Genomic DNA, 20,439 nt, shown 5'->3' with positions numbered 1-20,439 from the left:
AGAAACACATTGTTTCCTCTCATAAACTCAGCAGTGGCACATACCACCAGTCTATGAAGTCTTAGGGGACACTTGTTTTTAGGTTCTAAGTACTATGATCCTTTGCACAAGAAACAATATTGGTCTTTAAAGGTGCAGTATGTAAGAATTTCAGTCAACCCAGACTGGGAAGAAATGTCAAAGCTAGGACTTTCAGAAACAGGGTGGGTTTATTTACACATAAAACAGAAAACAAAGTTTATTTTGAAGCAAAATGAGAGCATAAGTATCAAATTCTATAAAAAAGTGAACATCTTCTTGCTGTTTACAACAATGGTTCAACTGTTAATCATTTTGTAGCGATTCTGGGTCACTTTAAGGGTGTCTCCTTTTCTGTTAAAAATAATGACTGATTTAATTAAGATAGTCCATCTCATCTCCTCCCTTTTCACCAAACAGAGCCGTGGATCAGAACTTACACCTCAGTTTCATAATAAATGGTGAGCCTTAATGGTTGAATTGCATTAGGTTCCAATCACTCATGGATATTATTAAATTAGCTACGGCTGATTTCACTCACTTCCTTTGCTTCAGTGGTACAGACGTAAATCAATGTCATCATCCGTCTGAATTTAGTCACAAAGGCACCGGATTCGTACACCACGAGGCTGATACACTGAACAGAGAAGATATAATGAAGGTGGCGGAAATATTAAATGTTTTTCACCAAAACAAACGACTCCTGCATGTAGACCAAACACAATCTTTATTTACTTCATTGGAGTATTTTTCCGAAGGCAAATCACAAATAAATAGCTGGGTGCACTTATTTTACAAGTCTGGCTCTTGAGAGAGGCAGTGGAGTGCCAAAACTGTTCCAGGATGACAAAGCTGAAGTTAAAATAGAGGCAATTACACGTCTGCCTCCTCTGCTGATCACAGCTCCTCCAAATACAGAATATGTACACTTGAGGAGAAACGTCAAAGTCAAAATCAGTGAGGGATTAGAAAGGTGCAGCTCGAGAGAAGGCAACAGGTGTCACACGGTGAGGGGTACTGGGCCACGTTTGTGCCGTGCATGGACGCGCTGTCACACACTTGACAGAGATACGCGACAAGGCTTTAAGTTGGTAATGACAGTCATGCAGAATAAATGTTGAAAACTTGTGTGCTAACTTTAGAACTGGTGCCCCCACCCACAGTGACAAAGTTTTATTTACTGTATGTCCTATCTGTAATCAACTGCCTTATTTGGACAGAAATGATACATTTTCTTATTGCACTATGATTTATCAAACATGACAATGATTACACAGTCACTTCATCCGTAATACAAGCAAGTAAAAGTGCATTTTTCTGCACAGTGTAGTCTGTGCACCACATAAAAAAGTATACTCTATCACTGTAGGAAAATACAATAGACTAAACAACAGTGCATCTTTGTTTCTTTTATTTTTAAATAAGGCTATTACATGCATTTTCTGTTATTTTCCTAAAAAAAGGACTATGGCCTTAATGAATCTTTAGAGATGGATTTTTTTTTTTTTTTACCAAAATGCTCTCGTTTGACCTTAAATGACTTTGTGCTTGCGGAATCAAGATGTGCTGGCAGGAGAAACGTCCCACCACCGTGGGAGTCGAAGTCTGACTGTGGGTGGGAGACAAAATAAACCCCTGACAGAACTCAAAACATGGGACAAAGAAAGAGAAGTTAACCGTGTCCTGACCTGCAGGAAGGAGGAATTTGAATCCTTTAAGTTAAAAGAAGTTAAGAAGACGATTCGACGGAACGATCTGGAGGCGTACCTGACTAATCTAGTGTCTCATGGGTGAACACAAAGCAACAGACCTTCGGACCAACAGAGTGCTCTGGCACTCAGAAAGAGTTCAACAGACAACATCGGCTAACACACCATCTGTTTCATACCTCACACCTGGAACAATAAAGCTCTACACAGAGTTCATACACCTGGGTGAAGAAAGGGAAAAAGGCAGTAAATGGACAGGGATCTGTTGTGTTTTCCTCAACACTTTTTTAGCCTGTCTTAGTTACAAATTCAAGTAAAAACTGCATCCTAGTTTGGTAACACCCTATCCTTAATTATTCTTTCTTTGAGAGTGACTCCTATGTTCATGTGTTAGGTGACAGGAGAGCAGTGAGAGAGTACTAGGAGTGTTCGGAGGTGAGTGTTGGTCTTGGAGCCTTTGAGAATGGCTGATGCTGTGCCGGTCCTTGTTATTTCCCGCCGTACATTCTCTCAATATCGTCCTGGTAACGCGTTTTCAGCTCCTTGCGCTTGAGCTTGAATGCGTCAGTCACCAGTCCGGTCTCAGGAGTCCATGGCTCTGGGCTCAGACAGATCTTGCGAGGGATCTCAAAGCGTTCTAGCTGGGCTACAAGAGGAGAAGAAGACGAGACATTAACTCGCAAAAGTTCCCACACGACAGTGTCGACCTGGAGCTCTGAGCTAAAGCTTCACCTCCTCTTCTCACCTGCCAGAGCAGCCTCAGTGATGATCTTGAGGACCAGCTCCTCCATGGCTTTAGTGTTGCACAGCTGCTCACACGAGCCTCGAATTCCGTACTGGTCAGCCAAAGCCAGCAGCTGCTTTTGGTTGGGCACCACAAAGCCAATCACATATGTCTCATCACTGCAGAGTGGGAGAAGCAGAGACAATGAGGGGGATGTCGAAGTGGAAGAAGAACAGGGTTAAGTGACACTGGAATCTTTGCGTGATCTGGAAACGGGATGTTCGGACGTGCAGGGTGATGGAGTACACGCATGGAACATGTATGTGCATAAATCATCAGCCCCCCAACAAACGAGATATTTGCCCATAAAAGGAAAATTAATACATAATGTGTCAGAGCAGAGTGTGAACAGATTGTAAGTTATTATATGCACTATCAGTTGCACAGTGACACACAGCTGAATAAACATTTCAGGCTGCAGAAATACGATCATCAGGGTCAAGGTGTGAAAAGCTTTTTATGGTATAAATGGAGCAGGAGCATCGCCACCTTCTGTACCTTTAGATTACATGCTCACTTACTTGGTACTGGTAGATAAATATTGGTAAGAGCACCTTTTAAGAACAGAATGTAAAAATAATAAGCAGGATATAATAAGTATGGAATAGGTGACCAAAGACCATAGACAGAAAAGTTTACACAGCAACAGAAATTACTCTGTCAAAAGAAATCCCAGAGGCATTATAATCATAAGTCTCTCTGTAATGTATACATGAAGCCTCGCCACTCATACAGCGTCATATGAAGTAACTATTGATCACTGGGGTGCTTTATATCCTGTCATGTTGCTGCTTCACCAGAAACATTGCACTTATTGTCAAGCAGTGGCCTTGACAATAATAACAATCTCTCTCTCTCTCTCTCTCTCTCTCTCTCTCTCCAGCCCACCTGCTGAAAACCAAATCATGGGAAATGAAAAATCCAAAATGCCAGTTGGTTTTTGGGGGGCAACGTTATAAAACATTGTAACATTGCTGATAAAGAAAGTCCACAGAGAAGACAAATACACAAGAGAGAAATTGAAAGATGTGGAGCGGGCCAAACTGGTGTGTGTCCAACAAAGAGACGAGAGGTCTCGATGCTGCCAAAGGAATGCTTTCGATATGTGGGAATCAAAGTTCCATGTCACAGAGGATAGGATCAGACATGTTGAGAGAGGTTGGCTTTTTAGCTTTTAGCTGTGTGCAGCCACCTGCTGTTGATAGGAGCAGGGCTTGATGAGAGTAGTCAGACTGAACAATCTAAAAAAAACAACAGCAAAACTGTAATAATAATAATAATAATAATAATAATAATAATAATAATAATAATTCAAGTGCAGTTTTAACAGGAAGAAGTGAATGAAGAGAATGACCCTAACCCCTAACCCTAACTCGTGTATACATCTGAACATCACATTGCGCACACACACACACACACACACACACACACACACACACCTGTTTGCATAGGCACAGATGTTGTCGACCAGAGGGCAGTTCTTCAACATGGCCTCCACCTTCCCCAGAGAGACATATTCTCCTGCCTGCAGCTTCACCAAGTCTTTCTTTCGGTCTGAAAACCAAGCAGAAAATCTGCCTGTGATAACATGCGTGTTCCCACTGCACACATCAAGTGCTTGTATTTCATAAGAAGAAGGGAGAAATCTGGGGGAAGGACCCATTTTCCATGTGTATACATGTGTGTATCTGACCAGTGTCATCTAGATAACAGAGAATATTCAGGGTCTCTGCCTAAGTAAACAAGACTGTGCAGTAATTCTTGGAAGTGAGGTAAAAATCTGATTTGTTAAAAGGTTCCCTGTCAGACTGATGGATGGGAGTGCAACAGAGAGGTTGCCTGGAACAAATCCAGGAATCTGGGGCACAATGTTGATTTGTGCTTTTGATGTAGCAGCGGCATCTGCAGCAGGACAGATTATCCCAAGTGGTAATCTGCACCTATAAAACCAGCTTTGTGTCCACCACACTTCTCTGTTCGACCCTCATCCCTCCATCCACCTTTCCTCACCAATTATCTTGAGGCATCCATCTTGGTGGAACTCTCCGATGTCTCCTGTGCAGAACCACCGCTGGCCGTTCTCATCTACGAAGAAATCTTCTTGGTTTTTTGCCTCGTTCTTGTAGTATCCCATGGTTACGTTGGGTCCGCCGACCAGAATCTCTCCTCTTGGATGTGGCTTGTCAGTGCTACGGTAACCACCTGAAAGCAGGGTTTGAATTCAGTGGAAAACAGCACATGGACAAACATTAAATCTCCTAATTCTGCTACATAACATACGATAAGACCGATAAGACCCTGACAGCATGTTTACTTTAAACTCTTTTGCTGCTCTGCGAGCCAAGCAAGCGATAAAGTCAACTTGATAAACATCAAAATTCAACAGCGTAATAAAAATGAGTTACGATGCCTTACGTAAAAAGATGGAGGTTTTGCAGGAGTGGAAGGACAAGAAGTAAAGAAGCATACTTTCCCTACAAGGTTATGGACTCATGAGCCTGGGAAATGATTAATATTGGACGGATTGGTGTAAAGTGTCTGTGTGTGCATGAGACGAAGCAAGACAAGCAACAAGCACTGATATGTGCCTCCCTGTGAATCCACGTGACACTGTGTATCATTCCACCATGGACTGTATGTGTGTCTCACTTACCCTCCACCCAGTCTTTGAGCTTGATCTCACAGCAAACCAGTGGCCCCCCAACTCTCCCAGTGCTGTAATCCCACACTGGAACAGACAACACGCACATACACACAAGATCAGGAAGCACGCTAGCATCAAGGAATGAAATTTATTACCATAGCAACACGACCTCACTTGTTCCCTCGCCATGGAAACCCAATCCCAAAGGAGCACAGAGCAGTGTTTTCCTGGCTCAAATGACCACAGTGGAGAGTGACAGGCGGTGGTTTGGTCTGCCTGGGAAAGGCTGCGAGGATTTTCAATTATCTGAAAAACCGTGCGTGTTGGCAACGAGATAGATAAGCTACAAAGTTCAAAACCGTCACCACAGATATGAGTGGCATGGCTTTACGCACATTGCAAAGAGATAAGAAAATGAATTCTCCTGTTACGGGAAGAGGGAATGTTTGCATTTTTGTGAGCGGACAAAGAGTCAGACTTGTTGCTAATGTTGATTTTTCCACACCGCTGTCATTCTGTTCAAAACAGATTACCTACTCCCTCCTATGTTTACTACCGCACACGCACAATAGATCTGCTTATTACTCTCCTTTCATCCATTTTCCCGTCAGTGCTGTTAAATTCTCTTTCCCTCTTCTTGTCCTCCCACTATTTGTGTCTCAATTTGTATGCTGTGGAAACATTTTCTAAGCGACTTCCCACAACTGCTCAATGATGTGCAACTTTTCCGGTTAATGACTCTTCAAAAGGAGACAATCACTGTTTTAATTTCATTCTAGTTAAAAGCAGTCCTTACTGCTGAAATATTGCTGTCCTCCACATTGAGTTTTTGCAGATAAACAAGACTAAGCCAATCCCAATGTCCACATTCTTGGTAATTCCATTCAGGTCCAGGACTGTCCAGCTGTCCGACTGTGCATTGCATGGGGGACCCCTAGCAGACATTTTCAGCCCTGTTTGCCCACATTCCATGAGTCAGCATATATGCAGCCTGAGGGAATTACCTAAGGGTAACAGTGTTGGAACCTTTAACAAAAGGTTCCATGAAAATGTTCAACAATGGTAATCCAGATAATACTGCGTTTGAATATCTGAAAAATGTCATGCATTTTTTTTTAAATCCAAGAGAACGTTTCTAAATCACTACCCCAGATCTCCTAGAACTCATTCTCTACTTAAATCACTTTTACTGACAGTTAATTACATCAAAAACAAAGTAATAACCCCTTAAACCAATGGAGAACGTTTTTCCCTTGAAACCTCTGACTAAATGTATGTATTTTTGTATATTTGTAGACCTATTTTTTAATTTCCATACATGTTATTTTTCAAGTAAAATAAAAAAGGGTGATATGTCTTTCAGCCTCTCACACTCAAACACTTACCAGCTTTGTGACATTGACACAGCAGTTGTATAGCTAAATACTCACAAAGACAATGCTAACATCCAGAGCTGTTGCTATTCATCTTTAGGGGGGCTTGATTCTTTGTTCCAGATTTAATGTGATAAACACCAGCTCTATTTGTTTTTTTACACAGTTTGCAAAAAGACCACAAGTGTTGCTTGCACTGCTTACACTCGCTTATAGTTCCAGCACCGCAGGTCTCCGTCAGGCCGTATCCTTGACCCACCGGGCAGCAAAAACACACATTCATGAAGCGTTGTGTGGCAGCAGAGAGCGGCGCTCCACCTGATAACAAGACCCGCGTTTGGCCTCCCAGAAGAGAGCGAACCTTCTTGAACACCAGCCTGGATGGATCAACAGAAGTCAGGAGTAGATCACAGAGGTAAGTATGAGACCCTGGAGAGTAACATGCTCTTCCACAGGTTACAGAGGTTCATTGTAACTCATATTAAGATGCCACAGTCACAACTTATCCACACACTTGTCACATAGAGGTGTGCTGTATCCTTTGGCGAGCTGCTCCAGTTTGTAGTTGTATGCCAGAATGAAAAGTGTTCGCTGGACACAATTCATCTCCTCCACCTTGGTCATCACGTTCTTATAGATACGATCCATGATCTCCTGTAACCAGTAAAACAGAGAAGATGTTGAGACAAAGATAAATAAGTAAGAGGAAGAAAAATGAGGAGATAAAATAAAGAAGAGTGAGGAAGAGGGAAAACAGCTCCTAATATGGAGCATAGTTGGAGCCCTGACACCTCAGAGTGGAGATTATGCCACAAACCCAGCTAAGCCAAAGTACTGGATCTTAAGTACAGAGTCACAGTACATACAAACATGATGAGATAAAAACAGACATGATTTGGGATTAATTCTATGATATGATATGGTAAGATAAGAAAGAGCTTAAGGAAACCAGTCTAAGGGAACAGAATGATTTATGAGGGTCGGGGCTCATATAAAAACAGAACTGGTTAAGAACAGAACAACTTTCTCTGACTACAATACGTCCATACAACGAGTCCAGAGGAACACATTAGTACAATGTGGACCACATGTTTTAAAGTTTGCTTGCATAACAGCGAGGCTCCCACATGGTTTACTTACAACAAGTGACCTACAAAAAACAAGAGGGAAGCCAAAGGAATCCACAAGGGTGAATCTCTGTGCAGGCTAAATGAAAAACAGAATTGAAGTAAACTTCTTCCACCTGTAGGAGAGAGTGAAACCTGTGCATGAAACTCCAGCAGATCTGAAACCTCCGCTGTCAAAAGGTTCTTTTGACAGGTTGTTGGGTGTGGTATATGGTACAGTAGGTAAGTCGCGTGAATTTATAATTTAGTTTGACTCTTGCATGAGAGAAGTACAGCAAATGGTAGAGATAACAGACAGTGATTCCCCTTGAAGACATCCACTTCAAGACGGGAATGCTGTGCTGTTATTCCCTGTCGCAGAATGGGGGGATTGTCGTTCCTTTTTGAGTTGGCAGGGGAGGCAGTAAGAGAACTGAACCTTCGCCTGTGTAAAAATATTCTAACACCCATTATGCTACAGTGGAAAAATGATTTTGTTTGTACGTGTATCTTTAAACTATTCACAATCATCTTCGGCAACACTGTTTTAGTGGAGCATTTACACATGGGGAGGTAAGCCCTGGCATTTAAAATAACTTAATCTCTGCAAAAGAGAAAGTAAGAGCTAATTGCTTGTTAACATTTGTACTGTTAGCAACCAGGCTGGGACTAGCCTTTCTAAGTGTGTAGTTTGCTAGTGCGGTAGTTGGTGGTTGTTTCCCATGGAGATAGGGATTTTGAGAACTCAGATGGCGGAGGTGAGGAAAATGCATTTAGCACAGCACTTTGTGCGATTTGGCACTGCCCAAATGAGCTGCATTTCTTAGGCCTAATGATGAAGCATAATCCTCTGAGCACACCAATCTACATTCTTGAATAGCATATGCCCAAGCCTTCCTTGTTCTGTGGGCTGTAATAAAAAGGCATAGAAAAAGAGTTTTTTTTGCCTTGTCATGTCACTATAGGCTACATTATAAAAGGTATAGGTATATTGTGTCACATATGACTGAGCCTACAATTACAAATATTAATTTAAATCTCATAATGTATCAGAATTTGATCCTTTCTCTGCCTGCTCATCCCTTTGTCCAAGGTCCTTCGATCTAGGCTATTTAATGGTTCTATATAGGTTATTTGACACTGTACCATCAAGATGGTTTTGAAGCTGTTATTTTAAGGTAAAACAGTGTGTTGGGAGAAGCAGTATCAAAGGAACTGGTGTTCTTTTGGAGTATAGGGGTGAGCGGTGAGAACTTAAACCAACAGATCAGAACCACCTCATCATCATAATCGGCTGTGTGTGCTTTGAAAAAGCTGGACTCATACTTAAGTGGGGAAAAGGGCACAAACAAAAAACCCTGCGTGTGTACGTGTGTGTGTGAAGCAGTGAGAGAGGAAGTCGACACAGGATTCATGCAGCAGCCCGCTGTCATATCACAGCAAACAATTTGTATGTGTGTGTATGAGTATTTGTGTGTGTCGTGGGGATAACCACATGGGGCTTTCTCACGTTCTGTTTACAGCTGTGAATGGTTCCAGACACTGGGGCCCTCTGCCCTTTACACTACGACCACTGGGAGATGGGGGGGGGGGGGGGTTGGTGGTGGTGGTGGTGGGGCTGAGCTTGTGGTGTGTGAGAGAGAAAAAGAATACAGCAGCGAGGGCATATTGTCTTCAAGTATCTGGCATGCAGTGTAACCAACACGATCAAGGGAGTTATGAACTCCTATTGTCAGGGGTTTAGTTCAATTTGTTTTCAACATAACGACTGAGCACAGCTGCTCTGTTGTTGGCTGCCCGGACCAGCACATTTTTTTAACAAGTGACCACTTCATTGCAACATGTGTAAGTGTGAAACCAGTTAGCTAGCTCAGGCGTGTGTGAGCTGACCAATCAGAACAAACTTGGTATGTCATTTGCTGCCCAGCACCACCAGGCAGACAGTGGGTTGCTGCCGGAAACAAAACTGATGACAGCGGTGAGATTAAACTAAAAGTTGCAGGCTGTAAAATCAAAACAATGAGCTGAAAGATGATACAACCCTGTAGAACTAAGGGGAACTGCAGAGTCGAATAATAATTATCTGAGGGTTTGACTAATTTGCTGCATTATTATTTACATAAGATTAATAATTATAGCTGCTCTAATTCTGCCATATAAAACCCTCACTACAAACTTAAGCTTTTCAGTTCACATTGAGTACCCTGCTTTCTTTTTTTCTTCTTTCCCTGTAAACTCCTTCGAAAACTAATAAAACCACCAAGTACGGATTACCCTCTCTGCTCTTTCACTGACAAAATATATAAATCCAGTGCAAGGTTTTTACTGAAGCCATGTCATCACTGCTGAAATCGATTCATCACTTAAACATATTTCAGAGACAAGCAAGATTAGCCAACCTCAAATATGCCATTTTAGCCCCTGTGTGTTTAACACTGTTTAGAGCAGCTTTGGCCAGCAGCAGGAGGCAAAGAGTATGTACGTCACTGCAGACCCATGCCTGCTGGACTCCGTCAGTCTTATTCCACAGCTGGACTATGAACAAAGACAGACTGAAATCTGTCTCACTGCCAGATGGGACCAGGCAGTATTGTTTTAAACACAGACTTAAGGGAGACTGACTCAGAGATACTGTAAAGGTCAAAGCTTATCAAACATTGTACTGCATGATACATGGTGTTGTGCTGATTGTACTGTCGGGACATACCGGGACAGCTGCCATCAGAGTGGGCTGCAGCATGCTGGTGTCTCCCTTGCTTCCTTTCTTGATCTTTGTTGACTTTGGGTGGGAAACAGAAGCAATATCACAAAAATGACTGCACACATCAGAATTGAACTGTCTCATGTTAACCAATGCTTGAAAAGGTTTGTTGTTTAACTGTTTAAGGCACAGCAGATCCACAGGTTAAACAAGCACCACCAGCCTGCTGTAAGTTGGTATAGAAACCACCATGCTTCCATTAAGTGTCTCATCATAACCAATTATTCTACAGTTTGCAATATAAACCAACAGGACTGTTCCTGCCAAGTCACCCGTAACTTGGTCAACAGGTGCGCACAGCATCTCCTTTGATGAAGCCTGACCAGGAATTAATTCTTAAAAATAATTCAGAAATGAAAGATAATACAACATGCAAAAAGTAGTATTTTATTTATGGCACTATATGGTGGTGGTATTGATCTTTAGAAGATTATTATCTGGATCAAAGTGATGTGCACTATTAAACACAAAAACAAGGTGAGATGTCACAGTTCTTCAAATCCACAACTAGATTCAAATTGCAATTTCAATCTTTCTTTCAGAACTGATGGCTGATGTCATTGTTAGACTATTACATCTATTACATTTTAAAATTCTTCTTTCCTCTTTGCTTTTGAAATGTAAAGCTCATTTCAATTGACTTTTGATTTAGAATCAAAAACTGACAGTCTTCAATGTGGCAGTGGGATCCAACAATATATTTCCTCTGAGAAAAACTCTTCACAGGATTCCCAAACTCTGCATTGTAGCAGCATGTAGCATTAGTAAGGGAAGCCACAAGAAGACTAGATTGTGAAATGAGTCACAAAGTTATGGTTTGATCCAACTTTCTGTACTTTACAGTTATCCATAATCAAAATTACAGACACATTATGGTTGGCAGACAAAATACTAATGTTCATTTACCAACCCCAGCTGTACGACATGGACCTATGTCTATGGCAATTAAATTAGCTAAAAGAGGTCAGCTGGCAAAAAGCAGTTGTGCATTCCCCGTACTATAAGTAGTAGTAGTGAGTTTGTGATAAAAGGTGAAAACTGCCCTGTTTCGGTCTTACAGTACCTGGTCAGCCAGAGTCTGAGGTGAGGAGTAACCAATCCTACAGCCATGAGCAACACATACGAGCTCTGCACTGAGCTCCAGTACATGGGCGAGAGGCAGGTAGCCAATGTAGGTGTCCTCCTCACTGTAAACACAAGGACACTCTTTTACAACAGCTCTGAACATACTGTAACTAGTGCCATCTCATTCAGGCAAGAGCTCAAATTGAGTCACCAAAGATGAATAAATATAATGTAAAAATATCTCATCTACTATATAATCCATTTCTGCTTTATAATCATTTATATTAAGTTATCACAAATCATAACTCATATGATAGTAATCTTTAGAAGGTAAATGGTAGAGGATCATCTGTACAAAAGAGGGGCCATCTTGTCCTTTGCTTAGACTTCAAAATTATCTACTGGCTACATTTTTATTTGAGCACGTGTTCCTCTTGATCCTCCGAATTCTAAGGACTCACATCAGTGGATGTGTAAGCAATTCATGGTGTCCCCGAGGAGGAGGTTTACACAGTCATGTTACTTAACGCACAAAAGAAAGCCATCATTATTGTAAGAAGACTGATTGAGATTGTAACATCCGTAAGCCCTGTAACCTCCATCTTTTTCACCCTGACTCCCATCCTCCCAGTATTTCCCTCCACCCATAGCGACCTCCCTCCCATCTGCATTTCCTCTAACCCCCGTCTGGTTCCCCAGAGAGAGGGGTCACTTTTTGTTTTAATGTAAACACTGGTATCGTATGATGGTAATAGCTGGCTGACTCATACTTGTGCACGTGCTCAGTTAACATGGAAGCCTCAAGCAAGAAGATTGCCAGAAAAAGCATTTCGCATTTTTCCTTAAACACATTACTGTCAAACAAACTTATAGCCAACAACATTTTAGCCACTAAGGCAGCAGATGACAAGAAGTTAATGACCTGACTGCACTGATATAATGTTATTTAAGCTGCTGGTCTCCTCTTTAGACACACAGAATTTTGATGAAGATTGATACCATTCTCGTGTCTATACTGTAAATACGAAGCTACAGCCAGCAGCCATTTAGCTCAGTTAAGCATAAAGACTGGAAACAGAGAACGAGGTGAACTCGGTGGAGCTTACTCATCACGCCTTGTTAATTATTTCATTCACATTGTCATACAGCAATGCAAAGACGGTGAAAGTAGATGCATGTGACGTAGCGCAAAGGTGGCACAGCAGTATTTATGTTTACAGCGATCAGACTGACTCCTTCTTGTGCCAAAATGATCGATGATCTTCAATTCCTTCAATTCACCACCTCACCATTTATGTCACCACTTCCCCTTGCCTCCAAAATATTCCCATGCATGGGTCAGAGTTCACTTACAGGTGCACAGATTATAGTATAATTAAAGTTTGTTTCTAGTACCTGGGGAAAGTTCTTGTAGTGGAACTTTATGGTGGGTGGATTATGTGACTATAGCAGGAGCCAGTCTCTTTGTTTTCCTGTTTCCAGACTTCATGCTAAGCTAGCCAGCCAGCTGTTGCTATATATCTTGCACACAGACAGAATTAATTCACTCAGCTAACTCTTGGAAAGAAAAGGATTAGCATTTTTTATTCTAGCACATTCCTTGAGGTATATAAACACATTTTTCAATATTAGTGGATGAAAAAAAATAAAGTCAGACTACTCTCATGTCTACATAGGAGTGAAATCTGATCAAATAACACGTAGCCTATATTACATATCTGGCCAGACACTGTTGGAAATATGCTGCATGTATACAGTCTGGCTATCCACATAGAAATCAGTACTAAAAATGCTCCTCAAACATGTATCACATTTCCAAGTGTTTAACATATGTTTTCTAGACATGCATTTGATTTGCCTACCACAGGTTGGGTATCCGCTCGGCCATTCCTGTGATGCCAGCGATGATGTTGCTGTGGGAGATCATGACACCCTTTGGTATCCCTGTGGATCCACTGGTGTACATAATGACGGCAATGTCTGAAGGCAGCGGCTGCTTACGCTCACGCGCCGCTGCAATGTAAAGAGAGGAAACACACAGAGATGTATAAAACACACTCGTGAGCTGACTAAGGCAGAAATGCATTAAAGCATGACTTGTAACATGACGCTGTGATTTGTGGATATAATAACTGACCACACACACACTCAAATTGTTAATAGCAGTAACAGCTAGGCACAAAAGTTCCTCCATGTTTATAAACTGTCCACGCAAGCACATTCTTGGAATAAAAGCCCCTGTCTGTTCCATTTGTTGCATGTGTGCAGGATAAACAAGCAGTGGCTGTCAAAGGCCAAGGAAACATTTACAAGTGTCAGTAATGCAGTAGAGGCTGAGTGGAAATTCAAACACATGGATGGAAAATAGTCAGCCGTGATATTAAACAATCAGGCCCATCTTGGCACAATGAAGAGTTTATATCTGACTGTGCTCGCCAAAAAATCTCCTTTATTCACTTTCTGACATGCTCCATTGCACTCCTCAGTCAATCCTCTTCAATCATGTTATGCATTATCTCTGCTATCAAGGCTTTCAACTGTGTATATTTGGTGGGCACCATCCTGGCAGCTACTCTAATGGAAATTCCCATGTTGACACTTAAAGGTAAGTGTCAAAAGTTTGCAGACTGCGATGCTAACTCTAATGCCCTGGATTAGACTGGAAACAAACCCATTCATTCTATGGCACTAGAGTATGTAAGCTCTTCCAAAATACAGTAACTTGCACAAATGAGAATAGCATTACACACTTTGGGATGGAAGACAAGAATGTATTGTGGTGTTTCAAGGAGGACGTTACCGATGCTGTTCAACCAAAATCAGCCCTATGTAAGACAATGCAAGGGGAGATGTTGTGTTGCTTCAGGAAAGACAATTAATTACAGCACAGGAAGTCCAGTTCATGTTACAGATCTGTTAATCTGGACACTTATAAGATGCCAAAATGCTCCACAGCAGTTTATAATACTGCAATGGATTTTAGAACTTTGGAAAATTATCCCTTTGACAACACTTTTCCAAGACGATTGGGAGGTAAACAGCAGAAATAAGTAGCATGTCCTTGTAGCCAAGTAATCCACCAGGAATTTCTAATTGCACGCATTTGATTTAACAGTGCACCTGCTTGCTAGATGGTATATTTGGCATATTTTGCAGGGCCACTGGCTCTTGCCTTGATAATTCGGTCTTACATGATGCTGCCTTAGGGAGAGTCCTAAGATGGCTTCCTTTTTTCCTCCATGATTCCTGTTGCTGTTGTTTCAATGTCCGCCCATAGGTGAGGTTTACAGTTAAGGCCTCTTAGAAATGTTGTGTGTTTCTTAAAATCAAGGAGTGTAATCCAGTCAATAGTTGAAAAGACAGTCACGTGTCTAGGCAACAGGACAACAGATCCCTCTCTGAAACCATCTATCTGAATAACTAAAAGGCAGAAAACAAAACCAGTCAGTGGTTTGCTTGGCTGACAGCAGTGTACTCTTCATGTGGGAATGAGAAATCACTTATTTTCTGTCTCTTTCTGCTTTCTGCTCTGCATCTCGAGGAACAGATAAAAAACTAAGATGAAGCGCAGCAGGCCTCAAAGACCAAACAGAGGAGGAAGTAAGGAATAAAGGACAGGAGGGAAGAAATAAAGGGCAGGAAGGAAGGAATAAAGGAGAGTAAAGTAATTTGCAGTCAGAAGGAGGGCCTCCCCTCTTCCTCTTTCCTCTTACTCAGATAGGAGTCATGTAGGAGTGTGTGCACTGAGAGTTGATGTCATGTGAAGTTAACAGCACTGTGTGTAAACATGACCCTCCTCTATATCCCAGTGCTCCATCCTCCCCTCCTAAACCTACTTCCTTCCCTCTTTATCTGCACATGATACTACCAGCTTCTCTTGTGTTGGGTCAGTCAGTTCAAGGGGCCGCAACAAAAGGCGAGGAGGGAGCGAAGGCTTCTCCTCATTTAACCAATTCACTAACTGAATAAGCATTGTATCAACCCTAATCTGACACAGATGTGAGCACTTCCTCATTCACATGACCTAATGGGACTGATACCAATCCGCCTCCACCCGCCTACTCGAAGAAATACTCCACCATGACAATCCTGTTTAAACTGGGACTATCTGAACTGCTTAGAGATTTTAACGCTGCTTTTAAAACAACAGAGATGCACAGCTTGAAACACACATGGGGGTAGCATTTAGGAGTGATTTTTTTCTTAATTTGCCTTAAAGGTCCAGTTTGTAAGATTAAGTGGTATCTATCTTGGTTGTTGCACGACTGCAACCAACTAAATACAGGCAGCTATTAAATGCAAAAAAAAAAAAAAACCCTGCCCAGCACTACAACAGCACACAGACAAAGTTAGTATCTAGTAGTTGAACATTGTGGAACATTTAATAGCTAAAAAGCCAGATGTATTTCTGAGGAGCAGGTGGAGACAAAACAAAGCCAAAAGGAGAGCAATATATGTCAGGTAACCTGAACACAACTCCAACTAAATGTGAATATTAGTCTGTCCCTGCTGAATGTGTTAATAGGCAACAGTTTGATAACACGTTTACCTAATCAACTTGATAAGGCGATGAGAGCTAAGTGCAGACCACTTGCTAATTATACAAGTTTCATTTGAAGTTGAATAACATGGTTTATTGGTTTTACTGTTGTCTTTCACTAAAATTGTGGGAAATCACGCTTATATAAAATCTAATGACATAACTCAGAAGACCATGAGAAAATGAACTCTGTTGATAACAGCAAAAAAGTTGAAAATGTTTTAGAACAACCACATAGTAGTAACTCTGTAACTCTACCAACTCTGTATATATTAAGACCTAAATCAGTAAAAGCACACACACAAACTTAGATTACCATTCTCAGGCTTGGCTCCCAGCTTTTGAACAGCAGCCATGTTGTGGACACTGATGCCACGCGGGTATCCAGGCCATGAGGTTGGTGTGTTGTCAACTACAATGATATGCTGCAGCCTCGGAACTTCAATTAGGATGGCCTGACACACACACACACACACACACACACACACACACACACACACACACACACACACACACACATACACACACACACAAATTTAATCATGAGCACAAATATGACAAACGTGCACGCATTGTGTACACATCATCATGTGATGAAAACCAGGTGTCTCTTTAGACAAGTAACATGCACATCATCTTCATCAATATTTGGGCTTAGAGGGGATGTGAGAGAGTGAGCAGAGGAGCTGTGTTTATGCCACCTCGATAAAAATGGGAGATGGATTGCCAGAGCACCATTTGTCTTTGGGGATTGAACTTTTCACAAAAGGGTCCTTAACAGCTAGCACGTGAATCTCTATTTGTTTCAATGACTCTGTGATGACACACAAAGCCTCTCAGATTCTCTCTGATGGATAACAGTGGCTTAGAAGTTGCCCATTGTTATAATACTATTGTTCTAGTGAGGTAGTCAAGAGACATTTTGATGTAAGGAACCACCGCCAGACTTTGGATCAGTGGTATCACTTAGTTTGTGGGAATGTGCAAGTGTACCATTATCTGTATCTGAATCTGTTCAACCAACTGAATCATCTGTATCCATATAAATACTTGAAAGGAGCAAGACTTAAACTAGACATAGGTGGACATAACTGGAAGCTGATAACTTAAGCCTGAAATTGATACAGGTTGATCAGAAGTTGCTTAATTTATTATTTAGGGTTAAGGCTGTACTTAGAATGTATCCTCCCTGAATCATATAATATTGGATCGTCTTTCTGCATACTGGAATTGATACTGGTTGCAGCATCAACCCTATTAGTTTACTTAGCTTTTCATTTGCAGGTAGAGTTTGTCAACCTGAAAATGAAAGAAAATGTGCCTTGAAATGTAACATTTTCATTATGGCTGTGTATTATACTACTATTCGTCTGTTATAACGATATGACTCAATTAACCCTGCGCAGATGCACATGAAAAGTCTGTGGTTGGGTGATGCTGAAAGTTTATAATCAGCTGACCAAGTGTAGCTGCTGCTTCTGTCAAGGCAACATTAATTCAAATGTGTGCAGAGAGGATAATATCACATGTTCAGTTTGTGTCTTGGTAGGTGTGTGTTCTTACCTTGAGTCTCGTCTCCAGGAGCTCTCTGCTGGTGATGATGTGGGAGACCTGAGACTCATTCAGCCCGTGAGCAATTGCTGGACCTCCCAGTGTGGAGTAAAGGGTAACCACTGCAACACACAGCCATAACAAAAATAATGCTATCACAAAATACACATTAAAAAATATTCTTGTCTTTCGTCAGTATATTTACAAGCCAGTCATGTAACACAGTTAATCATTACTGGACAAAATGCAACTGCAATGCAGAGAAAGCACATCTGACATCGGTCAGCTAGCAATGGGTGACTATCATACAATAATCTAAAGAGATGCTCTCTATTGTTGACTCCAAACCTCTTGTACCAGATGCATTCAAAATCATATTAACCTTCAGTCAAAAGTTTAAATTTTACCATTTAACTTTTTTGGGGTTTTTTGTTTGTTATTCTTCAAAAAGATATAAATATATATATATAAATACAAATACATATTAATATAAATGCATATACACCGATGGAACTTGGTACCATCAATCAAAGTTCACTATCAGACACTGACCCTTTTGCAACAAAATGCTTTCCTACTTGATAAGACACTGATTATTGGTTATACGTCACAGTTTTTGGAATAAACAACTTATTGTTTTTCTTTGGTCCAGCTTGATGCCCACAATGAATTCCCTTTTCCCAAAATGATAACCAGATGTCTAAGTCTAATTTAGGGCAAGTACCACTAAATGATGTTGTGTCAACATCGGAGGTTGGAATTTCCTGGTTGAAATGTCCAATTTCTGACCTCCAAGTGGACAGAAACCCTGGCTGACCATTACAAGATGATGTCTATTTGGCAAGTGTACACCCACAAAGAAAGTGCAGCTTAGACTTTATACACCAAACAGAGGAGGAAAAACAACACCTGGGTGCCGGCACATTAAACATTTTATTTTACGGCATTTTTATACTTAGAAATACATCCTAACACCTCTCCATGGGTGCCGCCGTTTTCATTCCCCTCTCCCTGCTCGCTCCATTCACCTGACATGGGCGTTTCTTCATGTACTCTATCCATTTAACCAACCAGATTGGGCCTCGAACGCTATCAGCCAATCATGCATCTGCTTTCAAACTTAAAAACGCTCTCATCTCTGCTGTCAGTTGTCTTTTCAGGCATTTGTGCAACCCTCCTCCAATTCTTCACCCAGTGGCTACGTTCTTCTCCCCAGAATCAACTCCACCCGCTGTCATATCTCCAGGGTTCTTCTTCCTCTATCACCACCACCAGTGTCTGGACTTTATCGGGGGTTTTCCTATTCTATGCACCGCTTCATCGCCTCCAAATATTATTAGTCTAGCCACAAAAGACTTTCTCATTCTCCTTTGTACACGTGGCAATACATCTTCATGTTCACTCTCAGTGTCTCCTGATTGAACTGCTCCCTCATGACGTAAGGGTAGATGGATTTGCCCTATTCCATTGTACTTATTTCTAGTAGGAGGTTGGAAATGTTCCAGTTCCAAGTCTGAAAAGCAGCATAAGCCCTAAGATTTGAAGGCTTGAAACTGAACTTGCTGAACTGACTGGATGAGAGAAAAAAGATGAGAAAATACAATCCGATTACCCTGCAATAAATACCATCTGATGCATCTGCCAACCGTATGATGTTCTGTTCTTGAGACGACTGCTTTAGCTGTTTGCGTGTTGACTCTACTTATAGTTAATTGCCGAAGCTGTTCTTTGTGGTGGTATTGTGTTGGAAACATATTGTACTTGACTGCATTATAATGAACATTTGTTGCTTTTTTCCCATCCCAGAAATTGAGAACTAAATATCTAAATATTTGTGAATAAATATTAATCCAATTATCCACACCGCATCAACACATTAGATTTCTTGATACTAGCATACAGTCAACTCTGTGTTTTTGTGTGTGTGTGTTTCTGTGTGTGTATTAACTAAGTGTGCATTAAGTATCTGTGTGGTATTAAGTAGACAATGAAGTATGTGTGAAGATGGACTATGTACGTGCACTGTCTACACCGCTCAGTCCTTCTGGTCTGGCTCGTCTTGCAGCGACGACATCATCAGCCACCTCAAGAGGCCTCAGCACAGCCTTCTAGCCAATGGCACACAAGCTCTCACTGCATGATAAGCTCTTTTGGGGATATAAACAGTACTGGTATGTGAGGGTGTGTGCTGTGACTAAATGCACATGTCTGACAGAGCACTGGTATGTGTGCTTGCATACTTGCGTCCTCTTGGTAGCATCAGCAGTAGGAGCCATGAGGGCCAAAGTTTGCGACTTTTTACCATAAAATCAGATATTGTCTATTCAGTGTTTTCAAATGTGCTGATGTGGATATGATATAGTTTAATGATATTGCACTCTGGTTCCTTGAGAAGACCTTAGCTCACTTAATTATAGCACAATTTTGATCTCATTTCACAGAAGACATTATCCTCATATTATTGTAACAAAACATGGGCTTGTGCTGCTTTAACCGCCTCAACACTTCAGGTCTCCTTTATTCCTTCCTTCAGGTATTTTGTATATAATCGTGTGACATTTAACAGAGTTGTAGATACAGTATATGTACTTATTGGACTAATAAAGATAAGTGATATTGTGGAAAGTAGCAACAGATAGGGAGGGAGGCATGAACTGACGAGGTGGGATTTTTTTTGTTAGGTACTTTCAAAATGCAGCTTGCTCTTGCTGGTTTCTAAAGCTTGACCAACCTACTCTATTTGCAGTACACTACACTACACCTCAGCGCCCCCACAACATATTCAGGATATGAAAAAAAAAAAAATACTCTGCTATGAATAATTTGTGTCTTTTATGTATTTTCCAAAGCAAAGTTAAAATACCACACACATCATTCTGTGACACAAG

General features: G+C 41.2%; 1 protein-coding gene across 1 annotated transcript in view; it reads right to left on the bottom strand.

Annotated features, from left to right (window-relative positions):
* Positions 1-728: 728 nt before the first annotated feature.
* acsl3a (acyl-CoA synthetase long chain family member 3a) overlaps positions 729-20,439 on the bottom strand; it is a 33,451-nt gene continuing 13,740 nt past the window's right edge. The window contains exons 4-15 of the mRNA XM_037081994.1: positions 17,564-17,673; positions 16,317-16,455; positions 13,323-13,473; positions 11,459-11,582; positions 10,342-10,413; positions 7,043-7,182; positions 6,733-6,905; positions 5,165-5,239; positions 4,522-4,713; positions 3,951-4,065; positions 2,473-2,630; positions 729-2,373 (exon numbers count right to left, since the gene is read on the bottom strand). Coding sequence (XP_036937889.1) covers positions 2,216-2,373; positions 2,473-2,630; positions 3,951-4,065; positions 4,522-4,713; positions 5,165-5,239; positions 6,733-6,905; positions 7,043-7,182; positions 10,342-10,413; positions 11,459-11,582; positions 13,323-13,473; positions 16,317-16,455; positions 17,564-17,673 — 1,607 coding nt within the window. The 3' untranslated portion in view covers positions 729-2,215. The remainder of the gene's footprint in view (positions 2,374-2,472; positions 2,631-3,950; positions 4,066-4,521; positions 4,714-5,164; positions 5,240-6,732; positions 6,906-7,042; positions 7,183-10,341; positions 10,414-11,458; positions 11,583-13,322; positions 13,474-16,316; positions 16,456-17,563; positions 17,674-20,439) is intronic.

Source organism: Acanthopagrus latus, chromosome 2 (assembly GCF_904848185.1).
Source record: "Acanthopagrus latus isolate v.2019 chromosome 2, fAcaLat1.1, whole genome shotgun sequence".
NCBI classification, from domain to species: Eukaryota; Metazoa; Chordata; class Actinopteri; order Spariformes; family Sparidae; genus Acanthopagrus; species Acanthopagrus latus.
Note: the sequence above shows the minus strand (reverse complement) of the source record. Positions and strands in the feature narration are given on the sequence as shown.